Source organism: Balaenoptera physalus, assembly GCF_965194825.1.
Source record: "Balaenoptera physalus genome assembly, chromosome: 1".
Taxonomy (NCBI): Eukaryota; Metazoa; Chordata; class Mammalia; order Artiodactyla; family Balaenopteridae; genus Balaenoptera; species Balaenoptera physalus.
The window spans coordinates 56,978,831-56,999,453 of NC_138882.1; the positions used below are offsets into that span (position 1 = coordinate 56,978,831).

Below are 20,623 nucleotides of genomic sequence, written 5' to 3' on the forward strand. Positions count from 1 at the left end.
GTTCTTCTTTCTCAAGATTGTTTTGGCTATTTGGGGTCTTTTGTGTTTCCATACAAATTTAAAATTTTTTTGTGAAAAATGCCATTGGTAATTTGATAGGGGTTGCATTGAATCTGTAGATTGCCTTGAGTAGTGTGCTCATTTTAACAATAATCTCAACCTTGGAGAAGTGACCCTGTGTAGGAGACATCTTACTCATCCCAGCAGTGCACTCCCCTCTCATCACCCAAGGGCCAGGTGCTAGACGGTCCCAGGGTAGAATCTGGCCTGCCTTTGCAGACTTGGTCTGCAGGCTGTGGGACTGTCATTTTCTTGCTTCTGGTGTCTGCCTTCTGGTGGGTGAGGCTGGTCTAGAGGCTTGTGACACTTGCTGGTGGGAGGGGCCGATGCCTGCCCCCTGGTGGGTAGAACGGAGGCGGGCGTGGGGGGCCCTCTGGTAGGCAAGGCTGTGCCTAGGGGCATGTCTAGAGGCAGTTGTGTGCTTAGGAAATCTTTAGGTAGCTTGTCTGCTGATGAGTGGGGCTGTGTGCCCGCCCAGTTTGTTGTTTGGCCTGAGGCATCCCAGCCTTGGAGCCTATAGATGTTAGGTGGGACCAGGTCTTGGTGCCAAAATGTCAGCCTCCAGGAGAGAGCTCCCTTGCCCTTGGTCCCGGTGGGTGTGAGATTTTGTGTGTGCCCTTTAAGAGTGAAGTCTCTATTTCCCCCAATCCTGTGGAGCTCCTGTAATCAAGCCTCACTGGCCTTCAAAGCCAAATGCTCTGGGGGCTCTTCTTCCTGGTGCTGGACCCCTGAGCTGCGGGACGCGACTTGGGGCTCAGAACTTTCCCTCCTGTGGGAAAACCTCTGTAATACAATTATTCTCCAGTTTGTGGGTCACCCACCCAGGAGGTATGGGATTTGATTATATCACGAATCTGCCTCTCCTACTGGTCTTCTTGGGGTTCCTTCTTTATGTCTTTAATTGTAGAAATTTTTTCTGGTATGTTTCAGTCTTTTTCAAAGATGGTTGTTCTGCATATTGTGATTTTGGTGTGCTTATGAGAGGAGGTGAGCTCAAGGTCTTTCTATTCCACCATCTTGGCCACTCTCCCCACCCCAGTTTTCTTAAATGGGCAAAAGAGTTGAAATAGGTACTTCCTTTATGGAGTATTGCAGCAACCAGTTCCCCTCTTGCAGATGATCCATCACCTCTAAAAGTTGGATAATGACTATTACTGGTTTACTATGAAAGGATATAACTCAGGAACAGCCACATGGAAGAGATGCATAGCACAAGGTATTGGGAAAGGGTGCAGAGCATCTACGCCATCTCCAAGTGTGCCACTCTCCCCAAATCTCCAAGTGTTAACCAATCTGGAAGCTCTCCGAACTCTCTTGGCTAGTATAGTTTCTGATGAGAGGTCTGCTGTATTCTTATCTTTGTTCCTCTATATGTGATATGTCTTTTTTCTATGACTGCCTTCAAGATTTTCTCTTCATTTTTGTTTTTATCAGTTTAAATGCATTGTATGTGTCAGGGTGTTTTTTTTGTTTTTTAAAATTCTGGTTGGGGTTTTATGAACTTCTTGGATATGTGGTAAAATGTCTTTTTTTGTTGTTGTTACTTAAAAAAATTTTAGCCACTGTCTCTTCATGTATTTCTTTTGATTCATTTGATATTGACCTATAGCCCATAGATGCTCTGTTTTCTTTTTTTCCCTTTGTGTTTTAATTTGGATACTGTCTGTTGACATCTTCTGATTCACTGCTTCTTTTCTTAACTTGTATTTCATGTATTAATGAACCCATGGAAATGATCCTTTGTCTCTGATGATGTGATCTTATGGAGTTTTACCTTGGGCATGTGTGACTAGTATTCAACAATGAACTTCATGTGAACACTATGTAGATTTTTTAGGAGTTTCTTCTTGTAGCTCCTCCGTCTCTGGTGTTCTGCCCTGTAAATTCTTTCCCCTTTATCCTTCCTGAACTCAGTAAGATTGTGGTGCTCTGCTTGTGTGCTCCCTCCTTGGGCCTGTGAAACTTTCTGTGAAGGCAGAAAGCTGAATCTATGATAGTGTTCACTTCATTTGTTCCCCTTCCCTCAGAGATCTCAGTACTGTGTTGCTTAGTGTCCAGTGTCTAAAAGCAGTTGCTTCATTTATCTTATCCCTCTCCCCCATTTTCTAAGTGTGTATAGTAAGACAGTAAGTTCGCGTCAGTTAAATTTTGACCTCAAGTGCTAATCATGAGCTAATCGTGTTCACATTGTTCATTCACCACCCAAGGCTCCTCTTTTGCTTTGTTTTACTTTGTCATATTTCTTTGATTCTAATTTTTGCTTCATTTACACTTTGACATATTTGAAAATTGGGTTATATGTTACAGATGATGGAATTAAGGAAAATTCTTCTTGGCTAGGTGACAGTTGGAGGTAGCTGTCATTTCATACAGATGTGTCAGCAGAGAAAATGCCTGCCTCAAAATATGAATATATATTTCAGCAGATTGGAAGAAAGTCTCTCAGACAATTGTGAATTACTGTTTTATTCCCTGTGAACTAAATGTTTGAATGTGGGAGAGAGAGGTGGAGGAGATTTTGGAATTTGGTGAATTAGAAGTGTTTAGCAACATTCCTAAAGCTGGAGTCAAATGTAGGTGAGCTGACTGAACGTAAACTTGGCTTACAATCCCAAGAACAGTGGCTTTTAGTTAGTTCTATTATGGATTCTCTCAGTAAAGGATACTTTACCAAAGTAATAGACAATATTATGTGGAAAAATCTGTATATCAGTGACTTAGTCAAAAAGTGATTCAGAAAAGTTAGACCCCGAAGAATGAGAATTTGTTGGAAAACCTAATTATTATTATTATTTTTAAAATTTTATATTTATTTATTTATTTATTTATTTGGTTGGTTGCGTTGGGTCTTCATTGCTGTGCGTGGGCTTTCTCTGGTTGCATCAAGTGGGGGCTACTCTTCGTTGTGGGGCGCAGGCTTCTCATTGTGGTGGCTTCTCTTGTTGCAGAGCATGGGCTCTAGGTGCGCGGGCTTCAGTAGTTGTGGCCTACGGGCTTAGTTGCTCTGCAGCATGTGGGATCTTCCTGGACAAGGGATTGAACCCGTGTCCCCTGCATTGGCAGACAGGTTCTTAACCACTGCGCCACCAGGGAAGTCCCGGAAAACCTAATTATATATAAGTATATGTGTGTTTTTTCCACAAGAGTGGTGTATGATAAAACTTGTTTAAGTCTAAAAGAACTTTTTAGAAAAGAGTAAAATTCCTAACTGATAAAGTATTATCATAGTTTAATTAGCAGAGTTGTTTCTTTTTTAGTTGCATATGATGGTACATCTTATTATTGATGTCATTTTTAGATTCTGTTGAATAAGGTATTGTATTCCTCCCCTTACTTCATTTCTTTTTTTTTTTTTTTTTTATATATATATTTCTTTTTTTTTGGCTGTGTTGGGTCTTCGTTTCTGTGCGAGGGCTTTCTCTAGTTGCAGCAAGCGGGGGCCACTCTTCATCGCGGTGCGCTGGCCTCTCACCATCGCGGCCTCTCCTGTTGCAGAGCACAGGCTCCAGATGTGCAGGCTCAGCAGTTGTGGCCCACGGGCCCAGCTGCTCCGTGGCACGTGGGATCCTCCCAGACCAGGGCTCGAACCCGTGTCCCCTGCATCGGCAGGCAGATTCTCAAACACTGCGCCACCAGGGAAGCCCCCCTTACTTCATTTCTTATTCTCCTGACCTATTCTCTTGGTTTTCTATTCTATTGTGATTTATATGTTTTTGAATGTAATGTATGTATACCTGTGAAATAGATTTTTTTGTATTTTAATTTTATGTAAATTGTACTGTGTCACAGATCTTATTTTAATTTCTATTTTCACTTGACAAAATATCCAGCAATGGTGCTCCATGTACCTTTGGTTCATTCCTTTTGACTGTTGCATGAAGTTTTGTAGTATATATCTAGGTACATTTTATTTCTCCATTCTAGTAATTTTGAGCATTAAGGCTGCCTCTAATTCCCTGCTGTAACAAGAAGTATCCAGTTTGTTGCAAGTATCCTCATAGGTATTCCCTATTGACAGATGTGGATGTTTCTCTCTTAGCTGTACACATACATACACAGACACACACAGAGCCACATATATATACATAAATGGAAACACAGCTATACGTGTATATTTACATATATGTACACACATGCTACACATATACTCCAGGATGTGTATGTGTTTATATCTGTAACTATTTACAAATAATCTCAAGAGTGGGATTACTGGGTCATAAGTATATGAATATGCAATGTAGGTTGCTAGTTAGAGTAACTCTTCATGAAGATTCTTGTTTCTCCATATCCTCCCTAACATACTTGGTATTCTAATTTTCTAATAACTTAATGGGGGTAAAGTGTTATTTTATTATTTTAATTCGCATTTTTTCATTACTAGTGAGTTGGAACATCTTTCCACGTACTTGAAAGGCAGTGTGTTTTCCCCTGCTGTGAATTAGGAATTGACATTCTTTCCCATTTTTTTCTATTGGATTTTCTGTCTTATATGTTGATTTACAAGAATTGCTTGTGTTATGGTGCTACAAGAGACATGAATGGTCACAGCAGGGGCTTTAATCCATTTGTGATTTCTTCCCCCTTTTTGATGCTGCCACTTTGTCAGATGTCCATAAAAAGTTTTGAGGGATGTCCATAAACATTTTTGGGGGTCTGTATAAAGTTTTGGGGGTTGTATAAAATTTCAGGTGTCCGTATAATGTTTAGCCTGGCTGCCAATTCATATACTTGCTATGCTTGTACTTATGCTTAGGTCTTCTAGCTCATCGTCTTTCAGTGCTATTGATAGGCAGAGTAGAAGGGGTTCTAAGTTGTTTGTTTACAGTTTTTCCCAGAACCTACTCTGGGTATGTTCTTGCTATTCAAAATTGGGAAGAGCTGGGAGTTGGGAATTCCCTGGCAGTCCAGTGGTTAGGACTCACACTTCCAACTGCAGGGGTCACGGGTTCAGTCCCTGGTTGGGGAACTAAGATCCCGCCTGCCGCACATCATGGCCAAGAAAAAGAACAAAAACAAAAAACAAAATTGGGAAGAGTTAGTTGTGTTTTGTTAGGATCTCCTCTGTATTTCTATATTTCCTGCATATTTCAACCCTTTCTTGGGAAGGGGAGTGATCAGTTAGTCCTTTTCTTCCTTTATTCTATTGTAGGTATTTCTTCAAAAAAATTTTTTCTTTTTGAAGTACAGTGTCTATTGAATGTGTATCATAAAGTCAAAAAATTGTAACTCAAATCACTGTAAGTCAGAGACCATCTGTACAAGCTTTTTGCCCAGTTTTTAAATTGGGTTGTTTATTTTTCTGTTGTTGAGTTGTAAGAGTTCTTCATATATACCGGGTATAAGTCTCCTCTTGGATATGTGATTTGCAAATTTTCTCTCCAGTTATGTGGGTTGTCTTTTGAGTTTTTTCACAACGTCCTTTGATGCACAAAAGTTTTAAATTTTGAATAAGTCCAATTTATCTATTTTTTCTTCTGTTGCTCATGCTTTTGGGGTCATATCTAAGAAACCATTGCCAAGCCCAACGTCATGAAGATTTATTGTGCCTTTTTCTAATAGGAATTCCTTCAGGTTTTTAGCTTGGGTGGATTCTACTCTTCCCACATTTGTATCATTGATACAGATTTTTCCATTTTTTTCTTTTTGTGTATTCTGCCATTTATTTAATGTTGTATACTAGGAATTGTACTAAGTACTTAATAGATATTTTGTTAATCGGTACAGTGATTCTAGGATGTAAATATCATCCCAGTTATACCAATGAGGAAACAGGGTTAGAGAGATTAAACTACTTGTCCAAAGTCAGAAAGCTCTAGGTAGCATAGCTAGGATTACTTTCAGTTGAATTCCATTTTTATTGGCAGTCTTGACCTTTAATGTGATTAAAAAGCTAGCTTTTGGTGAAAAGAATGGAGACTTTCTTCTCTTTAATTCACATGGTATTCAGAAGCCATTCCTTAAAAACTGCTTGTTGAAACTGATCTGATAGTAATTTTTAGGTACTGCATGCAATTTTTACTATCAGTGGAACATATTATATGACAAGTTATATCATGTCCTGCTCTTTGTTTTTTTTTTTTTTTAAATAAACTAATGGGTGATAGAGCTCTATGTGAAATAAACCTATTGTCAATTCTTTTTGTTTTCAGGCCAAATTTTTTGATTCATTTTTCCCTCATACCCAACATCTAATCCATAGGAAACCAAAGCTCTACCTTCAAACTATATTTAGATTCTGACTAACCCTATTGCTATGCTACCCACTTAGTTTAATCCAGCACCCAAATTATTATAATAGCTTCTGTTTCTACAATTGCTTTCCTTAAGTCTTCTTTCAACATATAGGGTAGAGTGATATGGTTCATCACAGTGTCAAATCATATCACTCCTCTGTTCCAAATCCTTCAGTGAATTCCTGTTTTATTCACTGTAAAAGCCAAAGTCCTTAACTTGATTTAAGGAAGTTCTTTGATATGACCCCTTGTTACCTCCCTGGCTTCATATTCTACTATTTTCCCACGTGCTTAGTCTACTCTAAACTGACCATCTTGCTAGTCTTTGAACATGGCACCTCAGGACATTTGCACTTACTCTTACTGCTAGGTTGTGGTTGCCCCAGATTTTTGTGTGGATCATTTTCCTGCTATCTAGAAATAGTTACTCAAATGTCAACTCCTCATTGAAGCTTCTCTGACTACTCTATGTAACCCAACCCAACACTTCCTATCCCCCTTCCCTACTTGATTTTTTCCTTATCATTTATCACTATCTAGCCTTACTGAATAAGTTCTTTCTTATTTATCTCATTTATTATCTGTCTTTTCCACTAGATTGTAGAACCATGAGGGATTTTTGTTTGTTTTATTCACCTCTCTGTCCTTGGTATCTAGAACAGTGTCTGGTATATAGTCAGTACCTAATATATAATTTGTTAAACATATGACTGTTTTAAGATTTTTGGAATTTTCTGAGAGAGTATTGATAAGTATTCACAGTTGATTCATTCTGGTTGCTAAGGCCAGTCCTAAAATATTTATTGTTGGCACTGTTGGAAGTCTAGACTGAGAGATGAGTCTGTTAAGATATTTTGCATCTTGCTTCTAAGCTTCATTTAGTGCAGTATAAAACAGATGTGATGGTATTGTTACTCAGACTTGCAAACATACTTACTTTGGGAACAGAAAGATCTCTTCCCCCAAATCTTAAAAATACTTTATTAGCGGTTTAAAAGGTTGGTGTTTTAATATCTAGACCTTCTGTAATAGAAGAATTGGAATGTTTACTCTTGTTCACTTAACAGTTGAGTTTTAGAAATTAACCATTATTGGGACAACAGAGTTTCATCCAAAGGAACAGTTTTTTAAAATCAAAATAATATATGGAGTTATTAAGACAATGTGGTGTTGGCAAAAGAGTAGACGGTTCAATATGAACGAACAGAGAGCCCAGAAATAGACCCACGTAAATGTAGTCAACTGATCTTTGACAAAAACAGAAGCAAAACAGTGTAGAAAAGGTAGTCTTTCTAGCAGATGGTGCTGGAACAACTGTTCATCCACATGCAAAAAAACATCTAAAAACAGACCTTATCCCTATTCACCAGATTACATCAAGGTGTATCACAGACCTAAATGTAAAATGCAAAACCATTAATTTCCTAGACGATAACAAGGGAAATCTAGATAACCTTGAGTTTGGTGATGACTTTTTAGACACAACACCAAAGGCATGATCTATGAAAGAAAGGATCAAAAAACAGAACTTCTTTAAAACTAAAAATTTCTCCTCAAGGTGAGAGACACTGTCAGGAGAATGAAAAGATAAGCCACAGATCTGGAGAAAATATTTCTAGAAGACATATCTCATATAGGATTTTTATCTAAAATATACAAAGAATTCTTAAAACTCAACAGTAAGAAAGCAACCTGATTGATTTATTTAAAAAATTTTTTTTAATGTTTATTTATTTTCTTATTAGTCACCTATTTTATAAACATCAGTGTATACGTGTCAATCCCAATCTCCCAGTTCATCACACCACCACCCACACCCCCTGCCACTTTACCCCCCTTGGTGTCCAAACGTTTGTTCTCTACTTCCGTGTCTCAATTTCTGCTCTGCAAACCGGTTCGTCTGTACCGTTCTCTAGGTTCCACATATATGCGTTAATATACAATATTTGTTTTTCTTTTTCTGACTTACTTCACTCTGTATGACAGTCTCTAGATCCATCCACATCTCTACAAATGACCCAAGTTTGTTCCTTTTTATGGCTTAGTAATATTCCATTGTACATATGTACCATATCTTCTTTATCCACTAGTCTGTCGATGGGCATTTAGGTTGCTTCCATTACCTGGCTATTGTAAATAGTGCTGCAATGAACATTGGGGTGCATGTGTCTTTTTTTTTTTTTTTTTTAGTTGTTTTGTTTGTTTGTTTATACTGCAGGTTCTTATTAGTCATCAATTTTACACACATCAGTGTATACATGTCAATCCCAATCGCCCAATTCAGCACACCACCATCCCCACCCCACCACGCTTTTCCCCCCTTGGTGTCCATATGTCTGTTCTCTACATCGGTGTCTCAACTTCTGCCTTGCAAACCAGCTCATCTGTACCATTTTTCTAGGTTCCACATACATGCGTTAATATACGATATTTGTTTTTCTCTTTCTGACTTACTTCACTCTGTATGACAGTCTCAAGATCCATCCACGTCTCAACAAATGACTCAATTTCTTTCCTTTTTATGGCTGAGTAATATTCCATTGTATATATGTACCACAACTTCTTTATCCATTCGTCTGTTGATGGGCATTTAGGTTGCTTCCATGACCTGGCTATTGTAAATAGTGCTGCAATGAACATTCGGGTGCATGTGTCTTTTTGAATTACGGTTTTCTCTGGGTATATGCCCGGTAGTGGGATTGCTGGGTCATATGGTAATTCTTTTTTAGTTTTTTAAGGAACCTCCATACTGTTCTCCATGGTGGCTGTATCAATTTACATTCCCACCAACAGTGCAAGAGGGTTCCCTTTTCTCCACACCCTCTCCAGCATTTGTTGTTTGTAGATTTTCTGATGATGCCCGTTCTGACTGGTGTGAGGTGATACCTCATTGTAGTTTTGATTTGCATTTCTCTAATAATTAGTGATGTTGAGCAGCTTTTCATGTGCTTCTTGGCCATCTGTATGTCTTCTTTGGAGAAATGTCTATTTAGGTCTTCGGCCCAGTTTTGGATTGGGTTGTTTGTTTTTTTAATATTGAGCTGCATGAGCTATTTATATATTTTGGAGATTAATCCTTTGTCCTGTGATTCATTTGCAAATATTTTCTCCCATTCTGAGAGTTGTCTTTTCGTCTTGTTTATGATTTCCTTTGCTGTGCAAAAGCTTTGAAGTTTCATTAGGTCCCATTTGTTTATTTTTGTTTTTATTTCCATTACTCTAGGAGGTGGATCAAAAAATATCCTGCTGTGATTTATGTCAAAGAGTGTTCTTCCTATGTTTTCCTCTAAGAGTTTGATAGTGCCCAGTGTTACATTTAGCTCTCGAATCCATTTTGAGTTTATTTTTGTGTGTGGTGTTAGGGAGTGTTCTAATTTCATTCTTTTCCATGTAGCTGTCCAGTTTTCCCAGCAACACTTATTGAAGAGGCTGTCTTTTCTCCATTGTATATATCCTTGCATCGTTTGTCATAGATTAGTTGACCATAGGTACGTGGGTTTATCTCTGGGCTTTCTATCCTGTTCCATTGATCTGTATTTCTGTGTTTCTGCCAGTACCATATTGTCTTGATTACTGTAGCTTTGTAGTATAGTCTGAAGTCAGGGAGTCTGATTGCTCCAGTTCCATTTTTTTCCCTCAAGACTACTCTGGCTATTCGGGGTCTTTTGTATCTCCATACAAATTTTAAGATTTTTTTGTTCTAGTTCTGTAAAAAATGCTATTGGTAATTTGATAGGGATTGCATTGAATCTGTAGATTGCTTTGGGTAGTATAGTCATTTTCACAATATTGATTCTTCCAATCCAAGAACATGGTATGTCTCTCTATCTGTTGGTATCATCTTTAATTTCTTTCATCAGTGTCTTATAGTTTTCTGCATACAGGTCTTTTGTCTCCTTAGGTAAGTTTATTCCTAGGTATTTTATTCTTTTTGTTGCAGTGGTAAATGGAAGTGTTTCCTTAATTTCTCATTCATATATTTCATCATTAGTATATAGGAGTGCAAGAGATTTCTGTGCATTAATTTTGTATCCTGCAACTTTACCAAATTCACTGATTAGCTCTAGTAGTTTTCTGGTGGCATCTTCAGGATTCTCTATGTATAGTATCATGTCATGTGCAAACAGTGACAGTTTTACTTCTTCTTTTCCAATGTGTATTCCTTTTATTTCTTTTTCTTCTCTGAGTGCCATGGCTAGGACTTCCAAGACTATGTTGAATAATAGTAGTGAGATGGGACATCCTTGTCTTGTTCCTGATCTTAGAGGAAATGCTTTCAGTTTTTCACCATTGAGAATGATGTTTGCTGTGGGTTTGTCGTATATGGCCTTTATTATGTTGAAGTAGGTTCCTTCTGTGCCCACTTTCTGGAGAGTTTTTATCATAAATGGGTCTTGGATTTTGTTGAAAGCTTTTTCTGCATCTATTGAGATGATCATATGGTTTTTATTCTTCAATTTGTTAATATGGTATATCACATTAATTGATTGGTGTATATTGAAAAATCCTTGCATCCCTGGGATGCACTTGATCATGGTCTATGATCCTTTTAATGTGTTCTTGGATTCTCTTTGCTAGTATTTTGTTGAGGACTTTTGCATCTATATTCATCAGTGATATTGGTCTGTAATTTTCTTTTTTTATAGTACCTTTGTCTGATTTTGGTATCAGGGTGAAAGTGGCCTCATAGAATGAGTTTGGGAGTGTTCCTTCCTCTGCAATTTTTTGGAAGAGTTTGAGAAGGATAGGTGTTAGCTCTTCTCTAAATGTTTGATAGAATTCCCCTGTGAAGCCATCTGGTCCTGGTCTAAATGTTTGATAGAATTCCCCTGTGAAGCCATCTTGTCCTGGAGATTTTTAATCACAGTTTCAATTTCATTACTTGTGATTGGTCTGTTCATATTTTCTCTTTCTTCCTGGTTCAGTCTTGGAAGGTTATACCATTCTAAGAATTTGTCCATTTCATCCAGGTTGTCCATTTTATTGGCATAGAGTTGCTTGTAGTAGTCTCTTAGGATGCTTTGTATTTCTGTAGTGTCTGTTGTAACTTCTCCTTTTTCATTTCTAACTTTATTGATTTGAGTCTTCTCCCTCTTTTTCTTGTTGAGTCTGGCTAATGGTTTATCAGTTTTGTTAATCTCCTCAAAGAATCAGCTTTTAGTTTTATTGATGTTTGCTATTGTTTTCTTTTTTTCTCTCTCCTTTATTTCTGCTCTGATCTTTATGATTTCTTTCCTTCTGCTAACTTTGGGTTTTGTTTGTTCTTCTTTGTCTAGTTCCTTTAGGTGTAATGTTATGTTTATTTGGGGTTTTTCTTGTTTCTTGAGATAGGTTTGTATAGGTATAAACTTCCCTCTTAGAACTGCTTTTGCTGCATCCCATAGGTTTTGGATCATCCTGTTTTCATTGTCATTTGTCTCTAGGTATTTTTTTATTTCCTCTTTGATTTCTTTAGTGATCTCTTGGTTTTTTTTTTTTTTAATTAGTTAATTTATTTACTTTTGGCTCTGTTGGGTCTTCGTTTCTGTGCGAGGGCTTTCTCTAGTTGGCGGCAAGCGGGGGCCACTTTTCATCATGGTGCGCAGGCCTCTCACTATCGTGGCCTCTCTTGTTGTGCAGCACAGGCTCCAGACGCGCAGGCTCAGTAGTTGTGGCTCATGGGCTTAGTTGCTCCGTGGCATGTGGAATCTTCCCAGACCAGGGCTCGAACTCGTGTTCCCTGCATTAGCAGGCAGATTCTCAACCACTGAGCCACCAGGGAAGCCCAATCTCTTGGTTATTTAGTAACATATTGTTTAGCCTCCATGTGTTTGTGTTTTTTATGGTTTTTTTCCTGTAATTCATGTCTAATCTCATAGCGTTGTTGTCAGAAAAGATGCTTGATATGATTTCAGTTTTCTTAAATTTACTGAAGCTTGATTTCTGACCCAAGATGTGATCTATCCTGGAGAATGTTCCATGCGCACTTGAGAAGAAAGTGTAATCTGTTTTTGGATGGAATATCCTATAAATACCAATTAAATCTATAAGGTCTGTTGTGTCATTTAAAGCTTGTGTTTCCTTATTAATTTTCTGTTTAGATGATCTGTCCATTGGTGTAAGTGAGGTGTTAAAGTCCCCCACTATTATTGTTACTTTCGATTTCCTCTTTTATAGCTGTTAGCAGTTGCCTTATGTATTGAGGTACTCCTATGTTGGGTGCATATATATTTATAATTGTTACGTCTTGTTCTTGGATTGATCCCTTGATCATTATGTAGTTTCCTTCCTTGTCTCTTGTAACATTCTTTATTTTAAAGTCTATTTTATCTGATATGAGTATTGCTACTCTAGCTTTCTTTTGATTTCCGTTTGCATGGAATATCTTTTTCCGTCCCCTCACTTTCAGTCTGTATGTGTCCCTAGGTCTGAAGTGGGTCTCTTGTAGACAGCATATATATGGGTCTTGTTTTTGTATCCATTCAGCAAGCCTTTGTCTTTTGGTTGGAGCATTTAATCCGTTCACATTTAAGGTCATTATTGATATGTATGTTCTGATTACCATTTTCTTAATTTTGGTGGCTTTGTTTTTGTAGGTTGTTTTCTTCTCTTGTGTTTCCCACTTAGAGAAATTCCGTTAACATTTGTTGTGGAGCTGGTTTGGTGGTGCTGAATTCTCTTAGCCTTTGCTTGTCTGTAAAGCTTTTGATTTCTCCATGTAATCTGAATGAGAACCTTGCTGGGTAGGGTAATCTTGGTTGTAGGTTCTTCCCTTTCATCACTTTAAGTATATCATGCCACTCCCTTCTGGCTTGTAGAGTTTCTGCTGAGAAATCAGCTGTTAACCTTATGGGAATTCCCTTGTATGTTATTTGTCATTTTTCCCTTGCTATTTTCAGTAAGTTTTCTTTGTCTTTAATTTTTGTCAATTTGATTACTATGTGTCTCGGTGTGTTTCTCCTTGGGTTTCTCCTGTATGGGGCTCTCTGCGCTTCCTGGACTTGGGTGGCTATTTTCTTTCCCATGTTAGGGAAGTTTTCGACTATAATCTCTTGAAATATTTTCTCAGGTCCTTCCTCTCTTTTCCTTCTGGGACCCCTATAATGTGAATGTTGTTGCGTTTAATGTTGTCCCAGAGTTCTCTTAGGCTGTCTTCATTTCTTTTCATTCTTTTTTCTTTATTCTGTTCCACAGCAGTGAATTCCACCATTCTGTCTTCCAGGTCACTTATCCGTTCTCCTGCCTCAGTTATTCTGCTATTGATTCCTTTTAGTGTATTTTTCATTTCAGTTATTGTATTGTTCATCTCTGTTTGTTTGTTCTTTAATTTTTCTAGATGTTTGTTAAACGTTTCTTGCATCTTCTCGATCTTTGCCTCCATTCTTTTTCCAAGGTCCTGGATCATCTTCACTATCATTATTATGAATTTTTTTTTGGAAGATTGCCTATCTCCACATCATTTAGTTGTTTTTCTGTGGTTTTATCTTGTTCCTTCCTCTGGTACATACCTCTCTGCCTTTTCATCTTGTCTATCTTTCTGTGAATGTGGTTTTTGTTCCACAGGCTGCAGGATTGTAGTTCTTTTTGTTTCTGCTAGCAACCTGATTTTAAAATGGACCAAAGACCTTGACTGTCACCTCAGAGATATACACATGGTAAATAAGCATGTGAAGAGATGCTCCATATCATCATAGCCATCAGGGAAATGCAAATGAAAATAACAACAAGACAGCACTAAAACACCTATCAGAATGGCTAAATCTTGAGCACTGACACCACCAAATACTGAGGAGGATGTGGAGCAACAGAACCCTCATATTTTGTTAGTTGGGATAAAAATGGTACAGGCACTTCAGAAGACAGTTTGGTTGATTTCTTACAAAACTAATCTACTCTTAGCATACGATTCAACAATTATACTCCTTGGTATTTACCCAAAGGAGTTGAAAACTTAGGACCACAAAGAACCCTGCACAAAGATGCTTGTAGCAGCTTTATTCATAATTGCCAGATCTTGGAAGCAACCAAGATGTCCTTCAGTTGGTGAATGGATAAATAAACCACAGTATACCCAGTCACTGGAATATTATTCAGCACTGAAAAGAAATTAGCTATCAAGCCTTGAAAAGATATGGAAGAACCTTAAATTCATATTACTAAGTGGAAGAAGCCAATCTGAAAAGGCTACATACTGTATAGTCCCAACTATATGACTTTCTGGAAAAAACAAAACTATGGAGACTAAAAAAATCAGTGAATGTGGGTAAGGGGAGAGAAACGAATAGGCAAAGCATAGAGGATTTTTAGGGCAGTGTAAATAATATGTATGATGTTATAACGGTGGGTGTATGTCATTATACTTTTGCCTAAACCCATAGAATGTACAACATGAAGAATGAACTCTAAGGTAAACTTTGGACTTTGGGTGATTATGATGTGTCAATGTAGGTTCATGCTTGGTTAAAAAAAATGCCTGTTCTGGTGAGTGATGATAATAGGGGAGGCTGTGAACATGTAGGGGCAGGGGAGATCTCTATACCATCCTTTCAGTTTTGTTGCAAATGAAGACTCCTCTAAAAAAATAAAGTCTTTAAGGGGCTGGGGGATAAATATTGCCTCTACTCTGGGTTTTGGGCCTTAAGATACCTGCCTGAGCACCCACTGTACCAGTGTGAAATGAAATTTGTCTATCTCAGATCTGTTCTTCAGCATTGTTTAGTTGCAAACTGAGATCACAGAGCAGCCTCCACAGCTCATCCACATGTCCTCAGGAGGGAGCCCCAGCCCTGCTTCCTTAACTTCATCAGGCAGGAGCAAGATGGACTTTGTTCCAAAAGAAAAATTACCAAATCCCCACATTCAGGAGATTTCCCTTTATTCTGAGTCTGGGAGAGTAAAGACTGACAAAACCAGTGCAGTCTAAGCCAGCACACTATACATGATGAAACTCTGAGCTTGTGCAACATTGAGATTTTATAACTTATTTATAACCTCACATTCTAAGATAGTATTTATGCCCAGGAAACTTTTCTTGAAGGGAATGGGTAAATTTTCATTTACAGTTTAATTGTCACGTGACATCAATAAGCATTGGATTTGTGTACCAGTAACAGGAAACTTGATAATTACTGGCCTAAGCAAGTTAGGATTTACTTTTCTCATGTAATGTGTAGTCCAGAGATTGACAATCCATGGATGATGCAGCTGCTGAAGGATGTTATCAAGGAACCCATATCCTGTCTTCTTAGCTTATGGTTGTTGTCTTCATGATCGCAAGATGGTTGTATCTCTGGAGACTTCATCAGAGTTTTTGGAGGGAGGAACCGGGAAGGATAAAGGGAAATTGCTTCTTACAAGGCTTTGCATTTTTCTGGTAGCCCGTACCCTCTCAGAGATTGATAACCCCCTTTCCTTGGCCAGAACATGTGGCATAGTTGGTATGACTTGATATTTAACTCATGGTATCTGGAAGTAGTATAGAATAGTGGTTGAGAACATGGATCTGAGTTTGAAAATTGGCTGTGTTACTTCCTAGCTGTGTGACTTTTAACATTCTGTGTCTCAATTTCCTTATCTATAAAGTGGGTCTAGTAATAGGTACCTATGCTGTTGAAAGGATTAAGTGAGTTAATATATGTCATTGTTTTAATGGACATGCATAGTTTGTGTTAAGTATTAGTTATCATTAGCATCGTCACTACCTAGAAAAGTTATTGAAATTGGAACTGTAAATTTATCACTCAGGAAATTCGTTTTCTTTGAGATAGGAAATAGAGCATTTAGATGGTTTTGTACCAGGGATGATTGAAAAAGATGGTAGAACTTAAGCACTCGTGATTGCATTATACTATCAAAATTCATGGTCAAGTTAAAGTATTGGAGTCAGTTAAATTATTCATTTAATTCATCTTAGAACTTGATGGTGCTTAAGGCCATCTTGAACAAATTGTCATTTTACCAGCAGTCCCCTAAAGTTCATTCAGCTCAATAGAAATTTCATCTCATCAATAGAAAGTTCAAAGACTTAGCTATGTATTGAAATATGATTTTGTTGGTATTGTTACTGACTTTTTCCAATTTTTAAGCACTCTACTTAAAAACTATATTAATTATTTTTCTATTTTGTTTTTAGCCCTATCTGCTTTGATATGATTGAGGAAGCATACATGACGAAGTGTGGCCACAGCTTTTGGTAAGATGATTTTATTTAGTGAAATTGTCTTTTGACAATTTTTAACTTGTGTGTAAATGTAGCCAGTGAGAAAGTTATGTTTTTAAAGCTACTGTTGCTTATTTTGAATCATATTTCCTTGACCGATATACCTTTACAGGTTTGACAGATCAAGGCAAACATGTGGTTGGTGGTATAATTTCTGTGAAATACTTAGATTTACTATCAGCCTTATAGATGAAACTATAATATAATAATAATATTTATATTATTTTATAAAAATAGACTTTTGGGTTTCTTAATTGTTTAAAGAGCTTTGACTGCTGTCTTAGGAAATTGGGGGGTGCTGGGTAATTAGGATGAAGCATGAAGCACCTTTAACTCACTTGTGGGGGATAGATGCGAGGGCCATTAAAGCAGGCTGGAAGGTCATTGGAAAAGGATATTAGAGGATTAAAAATTCTGTGTTCTTTAACACTGCTCAGTGCTGTCTTTAGGTTATATGTCATGCTAATCTGTATATTTTAAAAGATTTTCAGTTGTGATAAAATATACTTATCTTAACATTTACCATCTTAACCATTTTTAAGTGGAGTAATATTGAGTATTGTAACATTGTTGTGCAAATCAGTCTCCAGAACATTTTTATCTTGCAAAACTGAAACTATACCCATTAAACAACAAGTGCCATTTCCCTCTTATCCCAACCTCTGTCAATCACCATTCTACTTTTTGTGAATGTGACTACTCTGGATACCTCATATAAATGGAATCAAACAGTATCTGTCTTTTGTGACTAGCTTATTTCACTTAGCAGAGCGTGCTCAAGTTTTATCCATGTTGTAGCATGTGTCAAAATTTCCTTCCTTTTTGAGGCTGAATAACATTCCATTGCATATACAGTTGGCCCTCTGTATCTGCGGGTTCAGCATCTGTGGGTTCAACCAACCACAATTCCAAAGTATTTGAAAAAAAAATTCCAGAAAATTCCAAAAAGCACAACTTGAATTTGCAGCTCACCGGCAACTATTTACATAGCATTTGCATTGTATTAGTTATTATAAGTAATCCAGAAATGATTTAAAGTATACAGTAGGATATACAGTAGGTTATATGCTAATACTACACCATTTTATATAAGGGACTTGAGCATCCTTGGATTTTGGTATCTATGGGAGTCCTGATGGCAATTTGCTGTGAATACTGAGGGATGACCACATATATCATACTTTGTTTGTGCATTCTTCTCTCTGTGGACACTTGGGTTGCTTTCAGCTGTTAACTATTGTAAATAATGTTTCTTTGAACATTGGTGTATAAATAGCTTCTTGAAATCCTGCTTTCAGTTCTTTCAGGTATATACCTGGAAGCAGAATTGCTGGATCATGTGGTACATCTGTATTTAATCTTCTGCAGAACCTCCATACTCTTTTTCATACCTGCAGTACCATTTTACATTCCCACCAACAGCGCACAAGGGTTCCAATTTTTCCACATCCTTTCCAACACTTGTTATTTTCTGTTTTTTTTTTAATAGTGGTCATCCTAATGGGCATGTAATTTGTGTATGTTTAATTCCTTTAGTTTATTTACCTATTTATTTGATTGAGGGTGGTATATTCTACTTGCAATCAGTCATCTCCCTAAATTATTTACGCTCTTTGTTTAGTATTTCTGTTGTGTTCTAATATACCTTATTATTCTAATTCATGTTGAAGTTAGACCCACAATTTTATACTGAGGTTGAATACGATATCTGGTAGGTTGATATGCATTAGTGAAGACGAGTATTGTTACCAGTTTGTAAGTCCTTTAGTTTGATCTGGAGTGCAGTGCTTTGTTGATAGGTATATCCAATCTGCCAGTCATTTAAAAAGAAATTTTAGAATAAAAATAGCTTTCTTAGCTTGCATTATCTGTGTCCTTTATTAAAATAAAAGTTATCAAAATGATAAGAACAATGTATACTGTTGGCTATAAAAACTTTCATTGTACAGAAAGGTATAATATGAAATGTAAATGTTTCCCTTCCCCTAGCCTTTCTTTTCTACTTCCTCAAAGATTATCTCTGGTAAGAAGTGATTGTGTATTCTTTCAAAATCTTTTTGTTGGTTTTTAAAAAAAGGCCATCTTGCCTTCTTAAATGATTTTTATTTCCTGGTGTATATTGCATTGACATTATTATCATTTGTGAATCACTTTCTTCTATATATTGCTACTGAAATTCTGGTCATGTGGATCTTGACACATGTATGGTTTTGGTCTTTTCAGGGTGATTGTTTAGCAGTAGTGTTCTCTTTGGTCCATTAATTGATCCAGCACCTTAGCATTCCATAGGAAATCATATACTTCTCTTAGAGACTTTGGATTTTGATTATTCTGGAAAACTGGGTGATTTATGGTAGGCTTTCTCAACCTTGGTAGTATTGACATATTAGACCAGATAATTCTTTGTTGTGGGTAACTGTCCTTGGTATTTTAGATTGTTTAGCAGTATCCCTGGCTTCTGTAGTAACCCAGTAACAACCCTTCTACTCCCAGTTGTGACAACCAAAAATGTCTCCAACCATTGCCAGATATCCCTTAGAGGACAAAGTTGCCCTTAGTTGAGAACTACTGATATAAAGCTAAGAGAGCAAGTTCTTGAAGTTGGTGGACCAGGAATCTAGGTCTGGGTCTAAAACTTACTTTTGTCAAGTCAGTCAACATGTCATCTGCTGCTGCTCTCTGGCCCCCAACCCCCATTGTCTTCCTACCCTTTCACCTCTCTTCTTTCACAGATTTGAAGGTGTTGAAGTGTGAAACAGATTGTAAAGTGAGGTTTCCATTTTTCCTAACTGCCCTTCTCTAACATGTTCACTGTGGCATTTAAAAAAGCTTAAGAGTCTGCTGAATCAGTTCAGTGATCTTGCTTCACTGTGTTGTGAAGTACAATAAATTACTGATTGACTTTATAACTAGACAGGCCTGGCCTTTTCAGTGAGTCCTGTAATCCTCATGGTGTGAGTTTAGTTCGTTGGTTTCTTAAATACCTTCTTTTTACCTTCAAATAAAAATAAAGTTTAGATCTTTGTTACAATTCAAGTTACTTTGTTATACTCTGATGTGATTGTGTTTTTTAAAAAAAATATTTATTTATTTATTTTTATTTATTTATTTTTAGCTGCGTTGGGTCTTTGTTGCTGTGCGCAGGCTTTCTCTAGTTGTGGCGAGTGGGGGCTACTCTTTATTGTGGTGCGCGGGCTTCTCACTTGTGGTGGCTTCTCTTGTTGTGGAGCACAGGCTCTAGGGTGTGGGCTTCAATAGTTGTGGCTCGCGGGCTCTAGAGTGCACGCTTAGTAGTTGTGGCACATAGGCTTAGTTGCTCCGTGGCATGTGGGATCTTCCCGGACCGGGGATCGAACCTGTGTCCCCTGCATTGGCAGGCGGATTCTTAACCACTGTGCCACCAGGGAAGTCCCTGTGATTGTGTTTTAAAATACCTACCAGAAAGCAGGTGTTGGTAGGATAGGGATGATAACATTCGTAGGAGCCAATAAACGTGGAAGCTGACAGTCCCATTGCCACGCTTGATAAACTGTGAGACATTTTGTTCTTTTGCTGAAAGCAAAAGCTTTTAATTATTTACCATGAGACATGAGAGGCCTGTGGAACTTCAGTCATTAACAGTAGCCTGTTGTATCAACTGTTTGCTAACTTGAACCCTGGCTGGTTACCTGGAGCCAAGCAGTATACCACTTCAAGGCTCCATCCAGATTATTAACACTAAATCAAATTGGGCCACATCAACTGTTTATTCCTTGTCCCACTTAAAAATGATAAGTCTTTCCTAGTAACAGGTTGGAGACATTGTAGCGGGAAGTTCTTTCACTTTAAATCATTCCCACTTCACAGTGAACCTGCTATTAGCTATAATCTAACTGAAACTCAATGATGTAATTTAAAAAATCTGGCTTCTGTATGACATAGAGATAAGGTTTGCTCTTTCTCTTTCCCCTTTATGCCTCCAGCTTGTCCCCCGCCCTCTGCTTCTCAGACCTCATGTATGTCAGCTCCTGATTTACTGTTTGCTTCAATACAAATTAGTTATAATTAACAGGGTCCCTCAGTGTTGTCATCTTGCAGCATACCTGTGATCAAGCCTGGGTGTCAGTTTGCCGTTTGGGACTTTTGACTAATC

General features: G+C 37.6%; 1 protein-coding gene across 5 annotated transcripts in view; it reads left to right on the forward strand.

Moving 5' to 3' along the window:
* The window catches only part of COP1 (COP1 E3 ubiquitin ligase), a 271,776-nt gene that overhangs the window by 18,352 nt on the left and 232,801 nt on the right, over positions 1 to 20,623 (forward strand). For all 5 annotated transcript variants that reach the window (XM_082437791.1, XM_082437795.1, XM_082437794.1 and 2 more), the window contains exon 2: positions 16,405 to 16,464. In XM_082437791.1, coding sequence (XP_082293917.1) covers positions 16,405 to 16,464 — 60 coding nt within the window. The remainder of the gene's footprint in view (positions 1 to 16,404; positions 16,465 to 20,623) is intronic.